This window comes from Helicoverpa armigera, chromosome 2 (assembly GCF_030705265.1).
Source record: "Helicoverpa armigera isolate CAAS_96S chromosome 2, ASM3070526v1, whole genome shotgun sequence".
NCBI classification, from domain to species: domain Eukaryota; kingdom Metazoa; phylum Arthropoda; class Insecta; order Lepidoptera; family Noctuidae; genus Helicoverpa; species Helicoverpa armigera.
Window position 1 is genome coordinate 7,390,876 of NC_087121.1, and position 22,638 is coordinate 7,413,513.

The window sequence follows — 22,638 nt, forward strand, 5'->3', positions numbered from 1 at the left end:
GACATTGATTGCTGGGATATTATTAGCAGAATTTCACCTTACAGTAACTAATCCAACAGGGATAAATGACACAAAAACATTTCTAAAAAGTAATCCTATCAATTATACAATATGCAAATTCGTATACCAATAACGGGAGAAGGATTAAGTCGAGCGCAGTGCACGCAATGAAATTGTAATGCATAACAATACGTCACCATTTTACATAACATCTGGCGACGATACAGCATTTCCATGCATGTCAACGGCATCCGAATCGAGTTGTCGGTGACATCCTTGCGTCATAAGTGCATGTTCCGACGACCCGTTGCCGTGCCGTGCCGTCCCGCGGGAAGATCGGGCGCCTATCACGCGCTACTCGCATCGGCAAACGCCGCATCGGGGTTGTCAACCTGAATATTGTAGTTTGACCGTTTGTGTTGGAAAATATTGTTTGTTTGTAAGTATTATATATTGCCACTTGCAGGTATTGTGTTATTTTATCTTTCTATCGTGAAGCTGACTTATCTGTATTATTTTACCTGGAATCAAGGGGTAGGTTCACTATAGATGCAATTAGTATCAGCGTTCGTCGGACTGTACGAATTGAAGTATTTTTTACTCGTGTTCAAATACTCGTACATCCCAGCAGTTGAAAGGTTAACACCTCTGTAACAGTAATACCCGTATGCGACTTTTACGCTTTCAAATTCAAAAACTCGTTGCCGAAATTGAGGCTGGCAACACAGTCCCGCACCGATTGACGTTCGTGCTCCATTCGCCTGAGTTGTTCAGCCACGGGACTCTATTTACACAAAACAAGATTCGCGTCTAGTCCCAAAGCGTCGTGTTCTTTCTCGTTGATTTTCTTATTTTCAAGTCAACGCTTTAGTTCAGTGCTTTACGCCCGTATTAGACATTGTCAGGTTCACTTGTTTACTGGCAATGGTAGCATTCGCTTTATAGTACCATGTGTGAGTTTATGTACTGTTTCATGCAACATACAATTTACTGTGGATGTTCACTGTATTCTTTAAGACTGTAAGCATATTAATTAAATAATATAAATGTTATTAATTAGATAACCAACTAAAAATAGGTACCAAAATTGCTAAAGCTGATAATTAATATTTACTTTAAAAAACTTTTTACATAGTGTTAGAACTTAAATTGCTTTCTTTTGTAAACAAGTCTGCAATTAATTTGACTAAATTCAACAAAGTTGGTTGCATTTTGTTCATTATTATTTATTTTTGTCAACGCCATTGGTTATTTTTTTATTTATGAAAAGTTTTAATTAAATCAAAATAAGTTGAAGTATTTTATTTTCATAAGAAGTTTTACTCATAAAAGTTAGAAATTTATTCTAATTTGGGAATGCTCAACATTGTATTGATATCCAATCCGAGTTTCGGATCTTAAACTCTTTAATCCTTTTAAATCAGGGTTCGCCCTATCTTTGTAGGTAATTTAAATAATGAATTATAAAAAACATAATGGAATTAGCGTTTAATAACAAAATATTGTGTGACACGTTATTTAATTAAAAAAAAAAACTTTTATTTTGGTACATGGGTACCTCATTGTCCTCCTGCGCTTATCAAAATTTTCTTTGGGATCCGCGCAGCAAGTTTTCTTCTTCCATATTCTTGTACCTAAACGTCATTATTGAGCTAATGTAATGTGGTTATGATAGTAAGTACCTCAAATATTTACCTAAGATAATACTAACCTACATTTTCAAGTACTAGATCTTATCCTGACGCTGTTAATCCGGCACGGCTGGGTATGTTGCGTGTGACGTACCCAAAGCCGCTCAAAGATTGACGAGGGAACTAGACGCCTGCAGGATTTCATACAATGACAGGAGCTTGTGTCATGCACTTGTCACCTCCGAATCTCTGAGCAAAGTGCATGAAGGTGCAGGTCCTAGATGATTAACGTAAGCAGCAACCTCCTTGCGTTACATAAGACCTGGTAAATAATGGTTTGCGTCATCATTATGTAGTTGGGCTCTAATTTATTTTTATTTGAATAGGCACATCTTGACATGAAATATTCCTAAAATTCTGAATATTATTGTTACATTCAACACGAATTTTCATTACATAAACCAAGCCGCTTCTGGGTATCACACACGGGTATAAAATTGATCGTTAGAACGTTATAAAATTGATTGTCAAGTCAAAGTTCCGATACGTTTGTCTTTCTATTATGTGGCCCCGTCGTGTGTGCCGTCAGCAAACATTTGTAGAACGTGATTCAACTTAAAAGGATGGATTTATGTTACTATACTGGCTTTTGGACTCGAGAGAACTAACTTTATTTACAAGTATCTTTGAAAACAAATAAGATGGATGTTACAAATTCATGAAGTTGCATGAGATAGTCAAGATACTCAGTCTCTAGACAACCTAGTCAGTTGTAGATATGAATACAAATATGCTGAAGTTTGTACGTTCTAGGGTTCGGTGTTACAGATAGCTGTCGGACAGTTTTTTACAGTTTTATTGGAGTTCCAAATTTTCATCTTTTATTGATCTGGCAATCTCTAGAATGTTCTTTATTACATGATATCGTTAAAACTTTGCTGAGATATGGCGTGTTTTAAGCTATTTAAAGGATTGGGAGGTCGAATAAGATAATATTGCTTTGAAAGCTTATGAATAGGTATGGAGGAGAATAGTCATTCTGAAACATTTTGGACATAAATGGCTTACATTGTTTGATCCTTAGCGTTATTAAACTACCTTGCAAGACTCTATCACATTCGCCCAAGATTGAATTGTGTTTAAGGAGACATTATCAGGAGTGGTATTCAAAAGATCAGTATTGAGGGAGTCCGAGCGGCGTCTCCCTACATGCCGCTACGTCAGGACGCTTAAAGGATTGTCAGCCAGCGCCGGCCGACGTCGCGTCCCTTGTTAATATTCCAACTGACATCACCGGGATCCACTGTCTTGCGAATCTTGAATAGAAGCCTCCACAACAACAAAAGGCTTCCTGAATTTTGAGTAGTTGACGTAAAGACAACGGCGAACAGGAAACAACCCCTCAGTATAATAAAAGTAACTCTATCTCTTTTGTGATTAAAACAACGGACTCTGTCGTCTTAGACGTAACGACTTTGGAAAGTAATTTTGTTTTCGCCGCCCCTTTGATTGATGCGAGTTTTTTCAACAGTATTTGATTCAGTGTGCAATTAGTGTGCGTGGAGCACGCTACTTGTCTGCTTAGCGGCGCGCCGACCGCGCTGAGCTCGCACATTTGTTCTCACCGCCCACCATTAGTCCGGCTCACCATTGCTCACGTTCATTTATACAGCCGAGAAAATACCGCGCGTGGCACCGCCGATTAGCTTTACAAGAAACTCCTAATTGATCAGCATAAAGAAATCAACAGTATTACCAGTTTCAGAAACGAGCAAATTACCAAAGCATTTACTATGATTAGTTGCGGGGTAGTTTATTTAAGAAGTTAACTAATGTTCGGCTAATCAGACCCCTTTGTGAGTTTAACACCAGAAATAAATGTACCTTTGTGTAATTAATCGTTTGCGATAGAGGAAGAAAAGTGAATCTTTGGTAGTATAGACGGTGGGTAGGGACGCGCGCCTCACCGCCGCGCCGGCCATCCGCGCGCATAATGACGCCAATTAGTCCGTGTCACCGCACCTAATTTATGTTAGGACCGGCCGAACCTCCCCTAACTTTTCTCATAAATAAGCCACTTGCAAAAAACAAACACCCAGTATGCATTCAATGATAAAGCTTCCAATTGATAGCCGCGCCAACATTGTACGGCCATTACATTATAAAGGCTCATTCATGCGGTGTCGCTGCCATAATGCCGACATAGTTGTTTGTACTGGCCGAAATATCTACCTAAAACTGATGATTATTATGCAATGGATAACAACAATACGGGCACTACATACGATGTTATCTGTAGCCATGTGCTGAAATAAAATACTACATGTGAAATTCGACCGTTACGTATTTCACAGAAGGAATACGTACGAACGTATACATGTTCTGGTGGAATGGAAATAGCCTCTACAGAATGGCTCCTTGCACTAAGTGCCCATAATTTTAGGACATTTTCATTTAATGGCACTTAAAGCTACCAGTCTTCGTACCGTAATGATTTCTAATGACGTGCCATAGCGACGCTTAGCGCTTACTTTGGGAAATTCGAAGAGCTTATAATGGTTCAAATTACTAACAAACCATTGACACAGAAAAACAATGAGAAACGAAAAATACATTTCTTCTTAATGACTTCAAGTTTCTTCTTTGTTGTTGTAAGTAATTTCCCAACGTCGTTTTGTAAAGTTTTTTTTAGAGTTCAATAAAAATATTAATCTCGCATCTTTCACTCTAATGCGAAACAGTAGTTAACGTTTAACAATTTGCGTACCTATCACACGTATCTTGTTTGAATCGGTTCTAGAAAATTGTTGTCCATTTCCTACGTGATCATCCCAAATGATTCATAAATCGTACAATAACAAATGCAAGCTCACAAACAAACGGAACAATTTAATAGCGCTGTAACCGATATCACAACATTTGTCAAGTTATTAGGTTACAGTCACTAATGGGTAACAAACTATTGCTTACGCCACAACGCAGATTAGTTTATTGGATTTACATTATTACACAAATAGCAACAAAGCCTCTCACAAATCAATTAGATGATCCGAAAGCCCGGGCTTCAGATAAAAGCGACGGTATTTCCTTTATACTCGCGGTTAAAAGAATTCAATTACATAATACTAAGGAGATTAAAAAGGCTAACACAACTCCTTTGAGATGAGATAAGGTGGGTAGCTATTTAATTATTGGAAACGTTTTCCACTCCGCAACGCTCAGCCGGTTAATTTCGAGTTTGAAGCTAAACCGATTCGACGACGCAGAATTAATTTCTCTTCATAAATTCTTTGATCGCTAAATCTGTGATAGTTGCCTTAAATGTTCTATTTAGTGAGACTGCTATGCTTGCACAATGGAATAGATTGACCATACTCAATCCTTTGTTTAAAACAAATTACTTGAACATTACTAATCCTAATTATTCTCCTTTGCTTCAAAAAATGTAAAGGCTTTATATGTATAAATAAGCTTAGGCTCTCGGCTGTTCTTATTATTTACAGAACACTGAAGCCTACTTCTAAACTGACTTCTTTAGGTACTAATAAGGTATGTTTCCTACGAAGTCATGAATAAGGGTTTTATCCTTTTTCTAAGCTTGACTCTTCTATAAATAGAAACATCTCGGACGAAAGGCGACAACTTGACAAAGTTCTGTTTAGAACGAATCAAATTAGATTATTACTGAAGAACTTTCGTTGGGAAGTGGTTTCCGTGATAAAAGGGAGAGTAATAAATTATATAGATGTTAAATAAAGGACTTTATGAGACAGACGCCGTTATTATTAAGGCTTCGTGCTAGCGATGATATTTTTCTATAAATGTTTGATAAATCATAGGCATTCTTCTTTGAAAAATGTTATTAGCGGGAATTAGGTCACTGATATAAAATTTTATAAGATTGCCTGAGGAATTGGTATTTAGGAAAAAGGTGATAGACGTACTTAGAATCAGACCGTATTTTAGTATTCATGTGGATTGGGTTTAGTATGAAAGGAAACAAGGAAAACAGAATACAATAAATGTTTTTATTCTGTAGCATGTAACTTGTCTTTTGTTCAATTTTCGTGGAATTCACGTGGTTGAGGAATTCACTAGCGTGGGGAACTACAAATAAAAAGCTTCTTAATCAATCTTCTTTGCTGTGTTCTATAACATATTGAATTTCTTCTGCTGTAAGGTTTTTCTTCTCGAACGGGAACTCTGGATGGTTATACCATTTCGCTGGAGTTCGAAGCCGGTAATTGCTGTTGAACGCCGATAACTGTTGAACTTCTTCTGGGGTCAGCTTGAAGTCCAAAATGTCAAAATTTTGGTGAATACGGTTTATGTTCGTTGACCGAGGTATCGCTACTATTTCACGGTCCAACTGTAAAAGATAACATAGTCTATAATATAATATTACATAGCGACATAGTAATAAGATAACAAAATAAATAACATAATTAAAATACTAAAAACAGTAATAGCGTCTAGGTAAACGAGGTCGCTCAAAATTTTCGACCTTGATTTATTTACAGCAATCAAATATTTCGATACATATTTTTCAACTTTTAATGGCTTACAAGAATCTACAATTAATCATAACACAAAGACTAACATATCGTCCATCATAATATATAAGTTTTCAGTCAAGCACGTGAAACATATTAAACCAACCATTTAAATAAATATAAGCGATTTTCCACTTACAAACGCAATCAAAGCCAATTGGGCCCGCGTACCCAACTTTAGGGTTTAAATTAAACAAGTTGAAAGTGATGTTGACACGTTTTTGGAACTGTCACCTCGTCAAAGGTACGGGATAAGTAGGACAAGCACCTAAATGGGCCGAAAGGATTCCCGCCGCCGATTAGAAGGGAAGAATCGGGGGAATTAGAACTGTCAATGTGTTACAATGTCAATTTGATTTGTGTTAGTTTAATTATTTAGGGAGGAATTTTGGATAGTTTTCTGTGTGTAAAATTCATACTTTTGAGAGTAGTACAATTTTTGCGGTACAGATTTATAAATTTTAGCCAGACCTATTTTATGATTAAAACCTAATTCGTAACATAACACTCCTGGGTATGAATTTTACGCGATCAAAGTTGTGTTTGGTCTCAAACATGAACTATACTTAGTATTTATTTACAAATGTCTATGCTTCAGCCTTCTTTAAAAGTATTCTATTTATTATGTCTCATGTCGTGTACTTAATGTATGCCTTATTAAAAATATGATATGGATATTTATGTACATACATTGTTGCTACCCCCGTTTTCCTTTTAAGTAAAAAAGTATTTAAATCACTGTCTTATTATACACAGGTAAGTTTAACTTGAGTTGGATTCCACACTGGTGCACTTTAGTAGGTAACAAGATTTCAGCTTAATGCGAACAGAATATTAAGTAGCTGATAATCCCAATTCGCTTTTTTCTATGAAGTCTGGAAAGTTCTCTAGTATTTTTAAATTACTGGAATCCATTAAAACATTTTTGAACCTGTTACTTTGATATTCATATTTCCCATTAATACAAAATGGCCGAAATGGAAACTGATATAGCAAGTTCGCCGTATAGTCAGGGGTTCGATATTTAAAAAATAAAAAGTTGTACTAGAATGAAACCCATTTAAAAAGCTAGATAGATATACCAAAAACTAATTTTAGTAAGAGTAAAATTTAAATCCAGTATTACCTGGAAACACTTACCAAATATCTTAGCAAGATTTGCGGCACAGTTTTTCCATACTTGCTCGCAAGAGCTGTCAACGTGGGATGGTTGGCTCGTGGCTCCGGCCCATCCTTCTTTCGGCCTAGCACGCTGCCGAAGGGACTGTACCCCATAACCACCACGCTGTGGTTGCGACACCAGTCTACCAGCTCATCTTGAGTTATAGTTGGGTTCACCTGGTCAATAAAAAAATGTGTGCAATTAATACCACAGAAAATTAGTGAGGTAAGAAAATCACTAGTGGTTAAGGCACTTACGTCTCAGTGTATGTATTTATTTTCTATATACAAGTCTTTTTATAAAGTTGGTATTATAGCGCTTTCACGACAGATATGTATTTGGTTTTTAGAAAGTTTTTTCCAAATAAATCTTGTGTATTTGCCTCAAATTAAAAATACAGGGTTATTAAAGCCGACGAATAAAATCTATCCGACTGTATTTATTTTTACCCTTTTTCATAAACTCAAAGCGAATCGTTTACCTTTGAAAACGTAGCAATAAATCCGCCAAGTTCTGTTAAAAATAAAACTAGAGTAAACATACCTCTATTTGTAGAACTGCGGGCTTAATTTTCGAGTTATCCCAAAGCCTTTCCATCTGTGTCAAGTTGAAGTTGGATACTCCTATAGACCTCGTCAGGTTCTTGGCTTTGAGATCTTCCATTCCCTTCCATGTTTCCAGGTAATCCGTGTCGCTAATTGAGCCGTTTTTCTGAAAAAAACATAACTAAGTTCAACATTTGAAGGAATACAGCTTATATTATGTTGCCGCTGCTGCTGGAATGGAATTCAATACGAGAATTTTCCTCGAATTTTCGTATTGCAGAGCTTTGAAATATAAATCCCTTCCCATGAAGCATGTCATGGTAACTGTCTCAGCTTGTACCTACGACTATGCCATGTGATTTTTAGCCAGTCAGACTTCATTCAGATTGAACAGTTTTTATTGTCAAAAATCAGCTATATGTCGCCAACTATATGAAATCCTAGCCTTCAAAATAAAACACCTTCTAAAGTAGAAAACGAGTAACATATTTCGTTGAGATTTTATGCCGATTTACAATATCATTCACGTGGACGTTTCAAGATTGCTCCACTAGAACTTTGGCATCGCGATCCCGTCACGTGATCAGTTCATAAAAGAGGTTCGATCATTCGAGGTTGTAAATCTGGAACAACTGAACGAATAACGAAACTAACATTTTTCGCATTACTATACAAATAATTTGGAATTCACACCTATCAAAAAAGTCAATGGATTAATTTAATTTGTGTTAACAAATATGTTTACCAAATATAAGCAGCAATTGACTGCGAAATATAAAAATCAAATAGCAGTAATAATACAGAATTTTAAACATAAAATAAAATTGAACGAGTATCTCAATTATTCACCAATTAGTAAAAATATGCTCCAATACACTTTATTGTACAAAAAAAAAGAAAAAAAACATTGGGACATATTTTTTCTTTTTTAAAAGAGTCGGTTACAGCAATTACTTTTGTCTTTATTTAAGGTCAAACGTACCTGGAGTACATAAAGCAGAACTCGACTGTTCCTATGACATAGTTCGCACTGCTGGTAAAACAAGTTTTAACTTAGAAACAAGGTTTGTCTGAAACTTCTACCTACGATCCGAGTTCTTGTGTAACATAAATTAAATTATTATTGCTTCTAGTTTGATATAGTTCAAAGAGGAACATACTTCAATCATGATTTAATTGTTTCCACCTTTGCTCTTTAAATAGGGCTGTATAAAATGTGAAGTGTGTATAATTAAATTGAGAAAATGTCGTTGCGAAAACATGTTGGTAGGTGCTTATAAGGCTGTAAGACCTCTACATTTTCATTACAATTTGATCGAAAAATACTGTAAACAATCGATAAACAAATCTGTACTAACATTATAAATTCGAGTGAATACCAAAACACGAAAGTACATAACTTTATCAGCAATTCAACATGAAAATCAAGTCAATAAATACATTGAGTCTACGAATTAGTTATTAAATATTAGTCAGCTTTATCTGAAACTAAAATTAATCAATCAAAAATCTAATTATATTTCAGTTACCGAAGCGAAACTTCAAGAATCATATTGAATTGCAAACTAAATACGTAAACTAGCGATAAGTTCGGTAAGTTGGTCCGAAAGGGCTTTGCTTACTTAGCAAATATGGCGAATGTATCTTCATTTGTATTTGTTTTATTACACGACGTTGCTTGATATTTATTTTGACATCGTAATGTATTGTGATTGAACACTGTGTATTTATGGAATAGACGAATTGTTTTAATTAAATCAACAAAGAGTCTCAAATATCAAATAATATCATGACCTAGTCTAGTACCTAATGCAGAATAATATAGGTATCATATTTCCCTCCGTGATTATTTTCTTGTATGCCGCTAATTAGAGAACAATAGAAAATCAATTGTGTATCGCGTGAATCTGCGCACCATACAAAAGGTTAAACCTAATTTTTCATTGACTGTCATACTTTTATATCAATTACGGTGAAATAACTGTTATAAATTTCTCAAAATAACACAATAACAGCAATATTTCTCTCTCTACTCATAAGCACACTTGACAAATAAAAAATGCTGTTTTCAACTTCTATAATACCACTAGCTTCTTTACGAGTTTATATACAAAAAATATACAAGAACTCCGATATTTTAAAATGAGAACACGAGCAAAAAGTTTAAAAGTTTCTCAGAAGTCGTTCCTGTACACTCAGGTCAAATGGTTTTAGCATGAATCAGTTTACGTAGATTTTTTTAATCATGAATTCAACCTGTAAGCTAGTGTTCGATGAAAAATATAAGTTTTTTTCTTTTAATTGTCATGCTGATGTCATTAAACATTATATATAACGTCACTAACGTACCATCGTCTAATCTCCCACGCATTGAACCTTTTGTGACATCAGTTCCATTGAGTGCGAACCGATAGGTATGCATTGTTTGATGCAACTATATGTAATATTCTAGTAAACCTAATATAAGCATCATATGAAACAAAGAAACCAACCGTTACAAATATAATATTAAAGGTTTGATACTCGAAACACAAATAACTACCTACGTAACCAATGAAACAACCAATTCTAAAGTAGATATTGATTGGCTTGTCGAGGCTGTCCGGAGAGCGGCCGCGGGTTACTCTATATCTGGCGCAGTCAGCATCGATCCATACAATAATAATAATGGCGTCCACGGCCGATTGCGACCACGGCGGCTGTTCTCATTAAGGAGATCGGCCAGCTACGCAGGACATATTATAGTGCACAAGCATTTGCACACAGGTGCACTCCCTATTCCTTCACTCTTATAACTCGATGGGACGGCAATCCGACACGACCGGAAAGAGATCAGGCGCAGGACCGACATTTACGTGCTCTCCGATGGACGGCTGAATCAATCACCCGAGACCCCGAGCCCAGCAGCCACGCTTGCGACCACTAGACCAACGAGGCAGTTCAATAATATCTCCAACAAACCAGGAATGATATCACACAATTAATGACCCATCCCGATACTTGATATTTAACACATTAATTACATAAATTATGTTATCTAATGAAAATGATATCCATTAACCATCCAAAACGCCTATTTATTAGCAACGTCAAAGCGTTTTACATATTGTATTGCAGCAATTAACGGTTAATTTAGAAAATCGTTAATCTCGTGTCGGACAGATTTTATGTTAGTTATGATATAAAATATTTCGGACATAATATCGCACATTGATAGGTACTAGATAGATGGATTCAAGTAGTATGTCCCTTTGTTCTCTAAACCATTAAAATGATTACAGATTTTAACAACATTTCTGATGTCAAGAGACAAAATGTAAATACTTAGATTAATTTTAATTGAATTACGCATACATTCATACGAAATTGCCTTTACCCAAATAATCTGGTTTTATTATAATAATTAACTTTCTAATGCTGTTTTAGGCCATCACCGAAGTTCATTATGGGTCGTAACTTGTGACCCTTCTCCTCAGGCAAGTTTTCCCGTTTATGATAAGTAACAAAATTGTTATTACCTTCTCGATTCATTTAAAAGCAAACTTTTCGTAAGCTTTTGCATCGTCAGCTAATTTGATTAATTTCTTCCTCGGAGCTGGCTTTTCGGTGGCAATAACAACGAAGGAAGAAACTCAGGGAATATTTTTCTTAAGTAAAACTCTTTAAAAAGAGATTTTCTTGTGTTGTTACCAGTGCGTAATTAAGTAGGAACCTTCATGGATGGCTATGTATTAAAATCACCCATTTGATTATGGATGGTAACAGGTACCCATTTACTACCAGCATTTTCACACTTTTTATGTTAATTTTGTCAACTACATGCATATCGTATCGATTGGCCGTCTTTAAAATTATTCCAGTGTCTTTAAATTAACTTCAAAATCTGGCGAAGAAAACAGTGAGAAGCAAGTTCGTAAATCAATTCATCTCGAAATGTTCGCGTCATTTGTTCAAGTTGTTTCACAAGTCTCTCGGTGAGATATCGAATTAATCGATATGTCTAGGTAAATATTTGGACGAATCGTTGCAAGAACTTAGTTTCAAACTTAAGACATACATATATAATGTCTTCTGATCCAATACAATGAAGACTAATAAAACTTCTCAATCTTAAACGCAAAGGTAGCTCATAATTATGATACACCGTGTAGGCATACTAAAACAATTGCAATCCAAGACACACATTTAGGCAGTGCAAACTAAATATAAAACACATTCCAACGAAACCTCAACACGATTAAATTTAACAAACAGTCCACGATTTCCATGTAGCCGTAACTAAAACAAGTAGCGCATTATTATTAAAATGATTTTGTATAACTACACACATGAGGGGCGCGTGTTTGAACGTACTCAAATGGAGTCTTGTAAACTTTAATGCGTTCCAGGGGATTGTTTACGCTGGGATGCTGTGTAAACACGAAATTAGTTTTCCGGGTATATGAACGAGGTATTGCTCACCTTGCCTCCATAGTGGTTTTATTAGAGAACACCTGCTTTCCTTGAGTGTGATAAACTTCTGTCTGTCGCCTGAGTGATAATTGGATGTTCGGAGATAATAAGCTCTTTTGCTGCTGTCATGGTGATATTGCTCGTGAATTACTTGAATGTAAGTTGCAAAGTATTATTATGTTTTTGAAAAGAGCGATTACGCTAACAGCACTGTATAGTCGCTAATATCATTCACTCATCTTTTTTCTCATAAGTTTTTATAAGCTAGCTAGCTAGCAAGAAGAACATAAATGCAACTTACCGTATACGCCATAGGGTAGTGAACCAAGTATAAATCCACGTAGTCCATCTGCAGTTCTTCCAGAGACTTCTTCAAGGCTGGCAACACCTCGTGCCGCTCGTGGGCGTCGTTCCACAACTTTAACAAAGCAATTAATTATATACTACCAACCAAATACAAGCAAAAGGATTTTCATAATTACGAAAACCAAAGTTTTGTTGCCTCTGAAGTACTCAGCAAATACTGTTATCAAAGAGGGCTTGTTATAGTTCAAGTTATTTGGACCAAAATAAAGGTTATGAAAATAACAACGAAATGTAAATTTGTTATCATAAACATTTAGTTTGGTGGTAAGCGCTACAATTACTTTTAAACAACGAGCCGTTTTAACTTCGAAGAACAACAGTCAATAAACAGACCTTTCAAAGTTTCATTTGAGCTTCACAAAACATTAGCTCATTCTATAACTTTTTATTTGTTCAAGAACTTTCATACATTGTGTGATGCAAAGAGCATAAACAATCTCATTGAAACTTTTCGATCGTATATAAAGTTGTCGAAAGTCATAAACACGCGCTGTCCACATACAATGCACTTAAATAGCTGGAGCCTTTAATGCAGTCAGAAATCACTAACAAAAGCAAACTATAAGAGCCCTCTATATATTCTTAACCACGTAGGTACCATTAATAACGTACTACGAAACTCATTTTCGTAGTGACACTCACGTCTAGGCTCCTTTCACTAGATATACTGAAGTAATAATATATGGAATAACTTTACACGAATATGTATTTACCACAATATAACCAAGCGCTGCTGAAAGGAATTTGAGGAATATGTTTATTCGTGATCAGTCTTTGGAATAGCTGAAATCACGTCCATTTTGCGGTACCTAATCGTTTGTGTATTTGAATTTAATTTTGAATTTATAAGTTGCAAAAATATACTAATAATTAAGTAAACGTTTACAATATTTATCCATCCATCCAACATTTATCCATCTTATCTCCTAATAAGTATAGTAGTATTCTTAATAAGTATGAAATAATATACGAAATTATAAAGATTAAAAAAAAACAAATATTTAAAAAATACCTTTGTAGTGATGTACACATCTTCTCTACTGCTACCATTATTGTTGTCGATAAAGTTTCTAACGCCGAGTCCGACCTCGTCCTCGACGCGGTAAAGGGCGGCGGTGTCGATATGTCGATAGCCGGCTTCCAGCGCCCATTGTACGGCCTGGGCCAGACTGTGGTTCACTGGCAGCACCCGTGTACCCTGGGAACATGATCGCGTTTGTTCAACCTGTGGTTACCGGCTCTCGATACATGGGTTGGAACAATTTAGGAATAGATTTTACTACGTTGCAAGGAAGTGTCGTTGTGTTGTGGGTTAAACTTTAAACATTTTTGTGTGTTATCAACGTCCTTGTCAATATTTGCTACATATTTAAAATTATTATGATTGTTTTAAGTTTTTGTAAAGTATGGTATGTATTTAAAGGTGGTTTGTAAATTAGCAGCTAAAAAGTCGATAAACATAAACGAAATTAATTTTCACAAAGCTATGATAATAATAATTCCTGAACTCAACACTACGCACTGGATAAACACAACGTTAGCAAAACACAACATGGAACGCTCTGTCTCCACGCAGACGAACTTGCTGGCAAACGGTAGTTTAGTAAATAATCCTCTATTTCAAAGTTTCAATATCCACGTACGGTATACATAATGAAGTAAACCGTATGTTCCCGGCTGCATTTGACTAAAGGCTTTGACAGGATGGATGGAACGCCATCTTAATCAGCTTTCCCAAATCCCGCTGTGAGTGCTCTATTCCTGAGATGCTATTAAGATTAAAAGCTAGTACAGTTTTCCATACAAAATTCAATACAGTGCAGCGAGTTTGCATTCTTTAGTAAGTCTCGTCATTTCGATTATAGACTGCTTCCTTAAATGGATGCTTCATAATCCAACATGCATTAAGCGTTACTTGCATCATGATTTATGTAACATCTAAACGTCTTCTAGCAAAATAACCTATTATGAAAGCCCATTAAGCTATGTCGCCAATGTGATCATTAGGTAAACCAAACATCGAATTACCACAGCAAAATACCTGCCTATCGCGAATGCCATGAATAGCTTTTCGCTATCAACTCAAACCTAAGACCGTAACGTCTCAAAAGTCACTTGAAACCATTGTACCCAAAGTATGCAACCAGCTGTCTAAAATTGTTATCTCGCTAGTATGGCCTTTTAAAATTCTCTTCAAATTGTGTAGGTAAGTGTACTTACATCGGCGAGATGACCCAAACTGGTCCCAAGGGCAATCGTAGGTATCTCATTGCCATCGTTCAGCTTAAACGTCAAAGGACTCTGGCAATCCACCTGTTGACAGTTTTCCAGCTCATAATTATAAGATAAAAGGATTAAACAAGAAAATCTTTCATCTCTAATTAAGTTTAATATTAAATAAGCTCTTAATTCTGTTAAGTACTAAATAATCTTTACTGAAAATTAAATTGTAAAGTCCATTATTAACTCTTCGGGTGGATGCGTTAATATTTAACTGAATTATAAAATAAATAACATTAACTTATCAATTTTAAATAAAATTATCAGAAGAGTAAAACCATATCGATGATAATTAATAATATAATTAAACTGGACCGGATTAAATTTCAATTGAACCAGTAATTACCTATGTCAGTGTACATCTTACTTAATTATTTTTAGATGGAAATTCTAAGTTGGTGTAATTAAACCTGTATTAATGCTTATCACAACAATATTTGTATTGTTAGACGATTCTGCATTCATTACCAATTTGCAGCTGAATGGAATAATATCCATTGAGGCGCAAATCTGCGTAATAGGCATTACCTATTATGCCGTAACCATTGTATATCAACTGTAAACAATATGCCTATTAAATATATTGTTTCAAGCAAAACAGATTATATAAACAATAATTTATGCAAACTATTTTTGTAATATTTTATAGTGTACATAATGCGATTGCTGTAGTATTTGTACAACCATTCGTTTGTGTCGATTGTAAAATAACATTTATTTATTGTGAATTTAAGGATTAAATTACGGTTTCTAAGAACCAAGTTTTCGTCATTTAAAAACATCAGTAAAAACAAATAAGCACTAAAGAAAATAAAGGTTTTCTATCGGTCTGAAAATAAAATAAAAATGACCCAACCCGAAAACTAGCTATTATTTTGATTACAAAGCTTGGAACACCTAAGTTTAATCAATTAATATTGAAAACACTTAATTGGACGGAAAACGATATGTACGTGGCAATTACATGTAATAAGGTAGCTGGAAACTTTTTTATTGAAAGAAAAACCGTCAAAAACAACATTTTCACAATTAAGGTGGGAGCGGTTCATAATTCCAAGAAACGGATAAATATAGCTACCTATGTAAATGAGTGGCGCAACCCAATTACCTGCCTACTCGCCACTGGGGAATAAATATGTACTAATTGCATATCGAGTTATGTACAAGCCCAGTGTACAAAAACTAGCACGTTTAGAAACGAACACTTGAGCGAGACCGAGATATGTAAAAGTTTAGTTAGCTTTCCGAGATGGAAGGTTAATTTGAGTATTATTCCTACAGAATTATTTATATTAAAAACTCATAAAATATCGGGTGTGTCGTTCATAATCACATTAAATTCTATCACATGTACTTCATGATATTCTAAGTATAGCGAATTGTAAAAAAAATAACATAATCCATTCAGTGGTTTAGCCACAGGACTCATTTTTCGTTTTCATAATTTACAACATCATGTGTAAATCAGAGATAAAGTTAGGAGTATCGAATGTTTTGATCAGTTGACAGCTGTCAGTTTTCAAGGGAGAATTTCAGCTGTTTGTAATGACTGACTTCTATATGGTGTTCTAATTTTCGCACATTTTTATTCTATTTACTTTGTTTGAAAAATGCATTTTTTATATTTACGTATTTTTCTTTTTTCTTTGTGTTAATCGACATACATACATATATCAACCAGTATATTAACGCATTTCATTTAATGTGATTATGAACGACACACCCGATTTACTTTGCTTTAAAAATATAAGAAACCAAGAGTAAGAGTAAGCTTTTTTTACCTACAAATTAAAGTCACACAGTTTCCGTCAAAAATAAGATCATTATGTCTTACCAAAAGGTGATTGAGTGCAAAAATCAAAAGCAAGCGAACAGACACGTTCATTATCACTGCAAACTAGATAGACACTGAATTATCTAGCAACACTCTACTTATTGCCTCCCCCTTTAGTCAAATTGAAAGTTCGATGATAAGCCACAAACGAATGTGATAAAAATAAAATAACAGAATAATGAATCATTCACGTGGAAAGCCAATGTTTGATAGTTTTGTAATTGATCATTTTAATTTAAGCATAAAAGCGCTCGCGCTGGTACAAGTAAGAGAAAGGGAATGAAAGGCAATAGCGAAAGTAAGCCTAGGTGAGCAGTTTTTTAATTATGTAGGTACAAAAGATAAAAATTATAGACACCTAGGTAATTACTTACTTCGCATATAGTTCCTAATATGGAATGTACTTTGAGCGTCCACGATTTTGAGACTTAAAAAATAACACAAAATATTCTATGTCAATGACTCAACCGTAACCTTTAAAGTAGGTAATGTACGCAGTTCCTCCGAATTGACCACACATTATAGATTACAGATGAACTGGAAAGCGCATCTGGTTGCGGTCGCACCGACAGACGAACGCTTTGCCGATATACTGGAAAAACAAACCACCTCGGTTACCTTGTATTAACAAGTACCATCGAGCATTAATGCATTATTTATAATTACGACCATATAATGATGTTTGTATCATACATTTTATGTTGAGATAATAATTTAATTATAATATCACCGTATTTTTATATTATTTAAATAAAAAAACGGGCATGTACGATGAGTCAGTCACTGGTGGCATTTTATAGGTATGTGCCAAAATGTGATTTTAATTTAGTGAACATGCGAAAAACAAAATGTTAATTAAGCTATACCATAGCCACAGCCCACATATGCCACTGCAAGGCAAAGGCTCTTTATAATACTCTGCCAAGTATGGCCAGCGATACGCAATCAAAAGCCTTTTGCACAAAAAAGGAATATGCCATTGATATTACGCAAAAGATTTATATCTCGCGCAATATCAAGTCGTGTAATAACAGTCATACCAGCCAGTTATTTAACTTTGCGTATATGCGAACCTTTTTCACAAAACCTAACTTTCGAGAAAGAATGTCTTTCTCTATGATAAAAAAGTCAATTCAATTTCTATTCTCTGACATATAGATGCAATATTTCATAATTGAATTTATCTTCAAACCCTATCACGATAAAAGAATACGTAATACTCCTTCATGGGAAATTCAATCTACCCTTATAACGTTACAAGGAGACAACAGAACAGCAGAGAAACTATTAATTTTAAAGGAGAATCCCTATAAATAAAAGATGGTTACATAGACGGACAGATACGTAGCAACTCCGTTTAAAAAGTTCCTCTTTGTTGTCTTGAGATAAACTGCGGCATCCCTCGGGATTTGTTCCACGCTTGGGCCACGGAACCTAAAGACATCTTTAATAAGAAAATACAAAGACTTACGAATTTTTAGAGTAGGTTTCCTTCCCTTGTTGACTTTAGAGTTTTACTTTGCGAGTTTTTAATGTGCAATTTGATGTTTAAGCTGTGGTAATTTAGTGTTCGTCAATTTTTTTTATAGTTTGCTCCTATTTATTTATTTATGTCACTTGAGGTATTCTGCATTATGTATTGAAAAAAATAAAAAAGACTACATAATATTCACAAAAGCACTTTCCATATGTTCAAAATGCAACGTTTTAAAATTCCTAAAAGCATGTACGCAGCTCCATAGAAATAAGAAGATCCGTATAAGTATGTAAGAGCATTGGCAAAGCAAGGCGTGCTCCGTCGACACGATTAAAACAAACGTATTTTAATTAATGGGGTGGGCGAGTTGCAAATGCGGCTTGCGGCATTATTTTCGTCTTGTTGTCACCCTTGCTTTACAGCTGCGGTCGTGGTCCATGACTGCGTGAATCTTAATTCGGGACTAATTGATTTGGCTGGGCTGGCTGGGTTAGGTTCTATAAACCAATTATTGCTTTAAATTATAAGAAATTGTAGTGTGTATGTGTAGCTAGTTGACTTTTTTGACTTTCTCCTTAGAAAATATTTTTAACTGTATCTATGTTTATACTTTTAGATGATTGGTTTCAGTAGTCACAGATAAGCTAAGTAGTCCCGTAAAAAAACTGCTTTCTCATTTGTTAGCAAAAAACCCAAATTGCTTCTACACTCATTATTAAGCTTATTCTTCTAAGCGAAATGAACGGAATAAAGAAACCAAACATATCACCGTACCCACACATAGAGCCTTATATTTGTTAATTCTATATCAAGCGATACGGCTATCTATAAGCTTAATGGCTTCGGAAACCAATGACCTACTCGACGGACGATTACGAAGACAAAATACGACAAAGGAAATGTCGGAAAGTAATTCTTTCAAATACATGAAAATAATAAGGATCATTATTTAATTCCGTCGTGTTGGGAGAGGAATTCGTATAAAACTGCTTGTTCTGAGTCACAAAAGAGGCTTTTTCCGTCTATCTGATGTATTTTTTCTTTTGTTTAAGTATTAAGTATAGTTAAAGTGAGTTATTGCGTTTGTAATTAAACAGTTTTTGGGCATGTGACACCGATAGGCCTAATATGTGAACTTAAATACCTAATACGTGAATACACACAAATCATTAAAGAGAATAGAATTCTCTGTACACTATACAAATGTTTTCTAACAAAACACCAGCGCCAGCCTTGACGGCATATCAAAAACGTTGATAGCCGCCATTCGAAACCTTTTGTTCTCAGAATCATGTAATCGCCGGTAAAAGTTTACTGTCCTACCTATCTCTACGCCAATAAATATCATGTTATCCCATCACACTAATTAATATTGGCTTTTCTATTTAGTGGAAACTAGAGCAATAAGGCCATCAATTTACCCTACACTCGAATTTATCATCGTAATAAAACTCACGCTCAATTTTTGAATTAATTGTGCCAATCCGCTATAAATCATTGCTATTCAATGCAAGCTCAGAATACTCCCAATGCATGTTATGATATACGACCATAGACTATGTACTACGTTTATTAACGACACTTTGAAATAATTTACTCCGGTTATAGGTATATTAAATTGTTCCAGGAGTTTAGTTCACGAACTTAGGCTCTCAACTGCCTCACGGGAGCAATGTAATAATAGGCATATTCCTTCATGAATATTAAGTTGTTCTCTGAGAGTTTCATACATTTTTATTGTGTATCTTGGTAACATTGTGTAATTGTTGTCGTTTTTCCCATAGAACCCACGTATGACCTTCTGACATAAATTAGCAGTGACAGTCCCATGGTTTCCAAGACGAGCATTTTCTTTTACGCAATTACGTTATGTGTTATAATATTTTTTTATATTGTTGTATGTAAGTAGGTAAACCATCCGTTTGACTAGAAAACTGTTTTAATTAATATCTAAGAATTTGGCAATACATTAATTAATTCTAGACGAGACGACAATCTATGTCCTAAATTAAATAGTCTTGAATCGTGAAATTGATATTCCTAGAATTGATATCTCTCTTTGTATAGGACTAACTTAGCTTTATGATTATTCTGTGAAATGTACCTAGTTAGTTAATTAAAGTCAAACATGTAAAAAACGATAATTTATGTAGTACTAGAAAAAATGTAATGACGAATTTTCATAAAATAATTTAATTCGCCGCCAGCCACAAAACCATTAGGGCTGATAATAACATTTAGGCAGGGTACACATGCAGGTCGCCACTTAACCTAAACACAATGTACCCGGTGAATGAAAGAAAAACAAGCCGTCCGTCCTTATCGCACGGAAGTCGTAAGTGTCAGGAGGAGGAAACGGCTAACTTAATTATGCTTGTAGGACCAGCCAAGCGACTTGACAACGTCATTGTATCGCCAGCTCACCCTATAGACCCTATGTGTAAATACTCCTATAAATATTCAGCTTGAAACAACAGTCGCTTGTTTACGGGCTGTGCGAACTTAGGTACTGTATGTAGATTACTAAGGAACACTAGGTTTACTAAGATAACAGGTTAGAAGAGGTTGGTTCTACGAAAAACCATTAGAGCGGTTGGATGACGCAAAGACACCATAACATCTACTGAACAAACGTGTAGGCACTCGTTACCTATAAATATCTATTCGTTTTCTAGGATAACCCGAAAAGGTATTTGAATGATGACAACGTGTATCAAAGTGAAGGCCATAAATAGAATGGCTTGAAAAAGTGACCGTCTAAAGCCGTCTTTTGATGGCAGACTTTTCATCACGTCAGGTTCGTGACGAACGACTATAGATTCGTTTGATATTCTGATTCTCTCTTAAAATAAAGGAATGGATTGAAGTAAAGGTACGAATCTATGTTCATTTCTTTACAACGGTCAATGTGCTAGTTCTTATAACTACTACCTATAATATAAGAAAGGATATAAAAGCATTAAACTAGGAATTCTCAATTTCAACTTTAAAGCCAATTGAATTGGCTTCGAATAGAAAATTAACGTACCATTAAACTCCAGCTGTGTTGAATCGAGGTCGAATAAGCTGTCAGGCGGTGTAGCCCACTAATAGTATTGAGTTTAGAACCGGCGGGACGTGGATACCTCCGCCAGTATTCCCGAACCGGCTACAGCTAACCACGTCAGCACACCTACGAATTTTCCAAACTGCAGAGAAAACCTATTAATATACAACAGGACCAATATAAACGAACTCAGAAACACGTAACTAACCTGCCGTGAGGAACTACAATATTGACAGTATACTCTGTATGTAAATCTACTAAACTTTCTTTACAACAAAAATATTTGGCGAACTCGAATAACTCTTGACTTTTGTTGACTTTTTTCACAATGACATTTTCAAAGTAAAACACCATTTCAGTCCACGCAATGAGGGAATAAAGAAAACTGTTATCGTATACCAAGGCCCGGTGAATAAATAGAGCTAAGTAAGCGTTGTTAATGTGGAAAATTTGCCATAAATAGTTGTTGTTTTAGGGGTAACGTAACACATACATATGAAACGAGTGGGTAATAAATTATTACACATGGACCCTTCGCGGTTGAGCGTGGAGTATTGTAAATGTATCGGCAACAGGCGGGCCGGCTGTTATCTGGTTTGCTCAACTAAAGCACTGACCTCACCCACGCTCCGAAGTCTTCGCTCGCTCCCTCGGCGATATATATTATTCTCCGCAGCTCACACGAAATTAGAAATGCTATTAATGACTGGGGTCTGAAACACGCTGCAGCTTGTGTACTTTGAGTGTGAATTTGTTGAGGCTTGGGAATGCATTGTGCATGATGAATTTAGCGTTAGTCTTATTTAGACTGAAAATCAACAATATGTTTTATACAGGGGTTCGTCTTGTCAACCAATTTGATTATAATATCAATGAAAATTTTGAGGTATTGTCTACATTTTTATCCAATTATCTAAATGACCACATCTAATTCAGTACAGCCTTCAAGATAAACCTATCGGGAGACATAACAGAGAAAGAATGTTACATTCGCGTTCATAATAGTTGAGGTCATCAGAACCAAAATTAATAGGCTTTGGGGAAATCTTCCAAACTAGATAATAACGTCTAATTTATTCATTTCCTACTTAGATATTCAAGCCCCGGTCTCAATTTCATAGAAAATAAAGGAGTTGAAACAAACGACCAGCAACTAGGTAGATAACAAGATCAGGCTCGTGCTACAGTTTTAATTTACAGAAATGTCTAGAGTTTTTCCGCGTAGTGAATTTTCCACTGGCTCCATTCATCAGGCGACTGTCACTGTCCCCTGCCGAGCAATTACTGATGTC

At 35.4% G+C, this 22,638-nt stretch overlaps 1 protein-coding gene across 2 annotated transcripts; it reads right to left on the reverse strand.

Moving 5' to 3' along the window:
- Window positions 1–5,640: 5,640 nt before the first annotated feature.
- On the reverse strand, window positions 5,641–21,668 carry LOC110377530 (aldo-keto reductase AKR2E4). Of its 2 annotated transcripts, XM_049843971.2 has the most exons (8): window positions 21,555–21,668; window positions 21,329–21,488; window positions 14,930–15,022; window positions 13,722–13,907; window positions 12,645–12,761; window positions 7,890–8,057; window positions 7,325–7,522; window positions 5,641–6,000 (listed from the first exon to the last, which is right to left on the reverse strand). In XM_049843971.2, exons 2-8 carry the CDS (start codon window positions 21,329–21,331, stop codon window positions 5,761–5,763), a joined length of 1,005 nt encoding a protein of 334 aa, XP_049699928.2. In that variant the 5' UTR covers window positions 21,332–21,488; window positions 21,555–21,668; the 3' UTR covers window positions 5,641–5,760. The 2 variants fall into 2 exon arrangements, with proteins under 2 accessions (XP_049699928.2, XP_021192141.3); XM_021336466.3 differs by lacking the exons at window positions 21,329–21,488; window positions 21,555–21,668 and adding an exon at window positions 16,824–16,947.
- Between the last annotated feature and the right edge of the window lie 970 nt (window positions 21,669–22,638).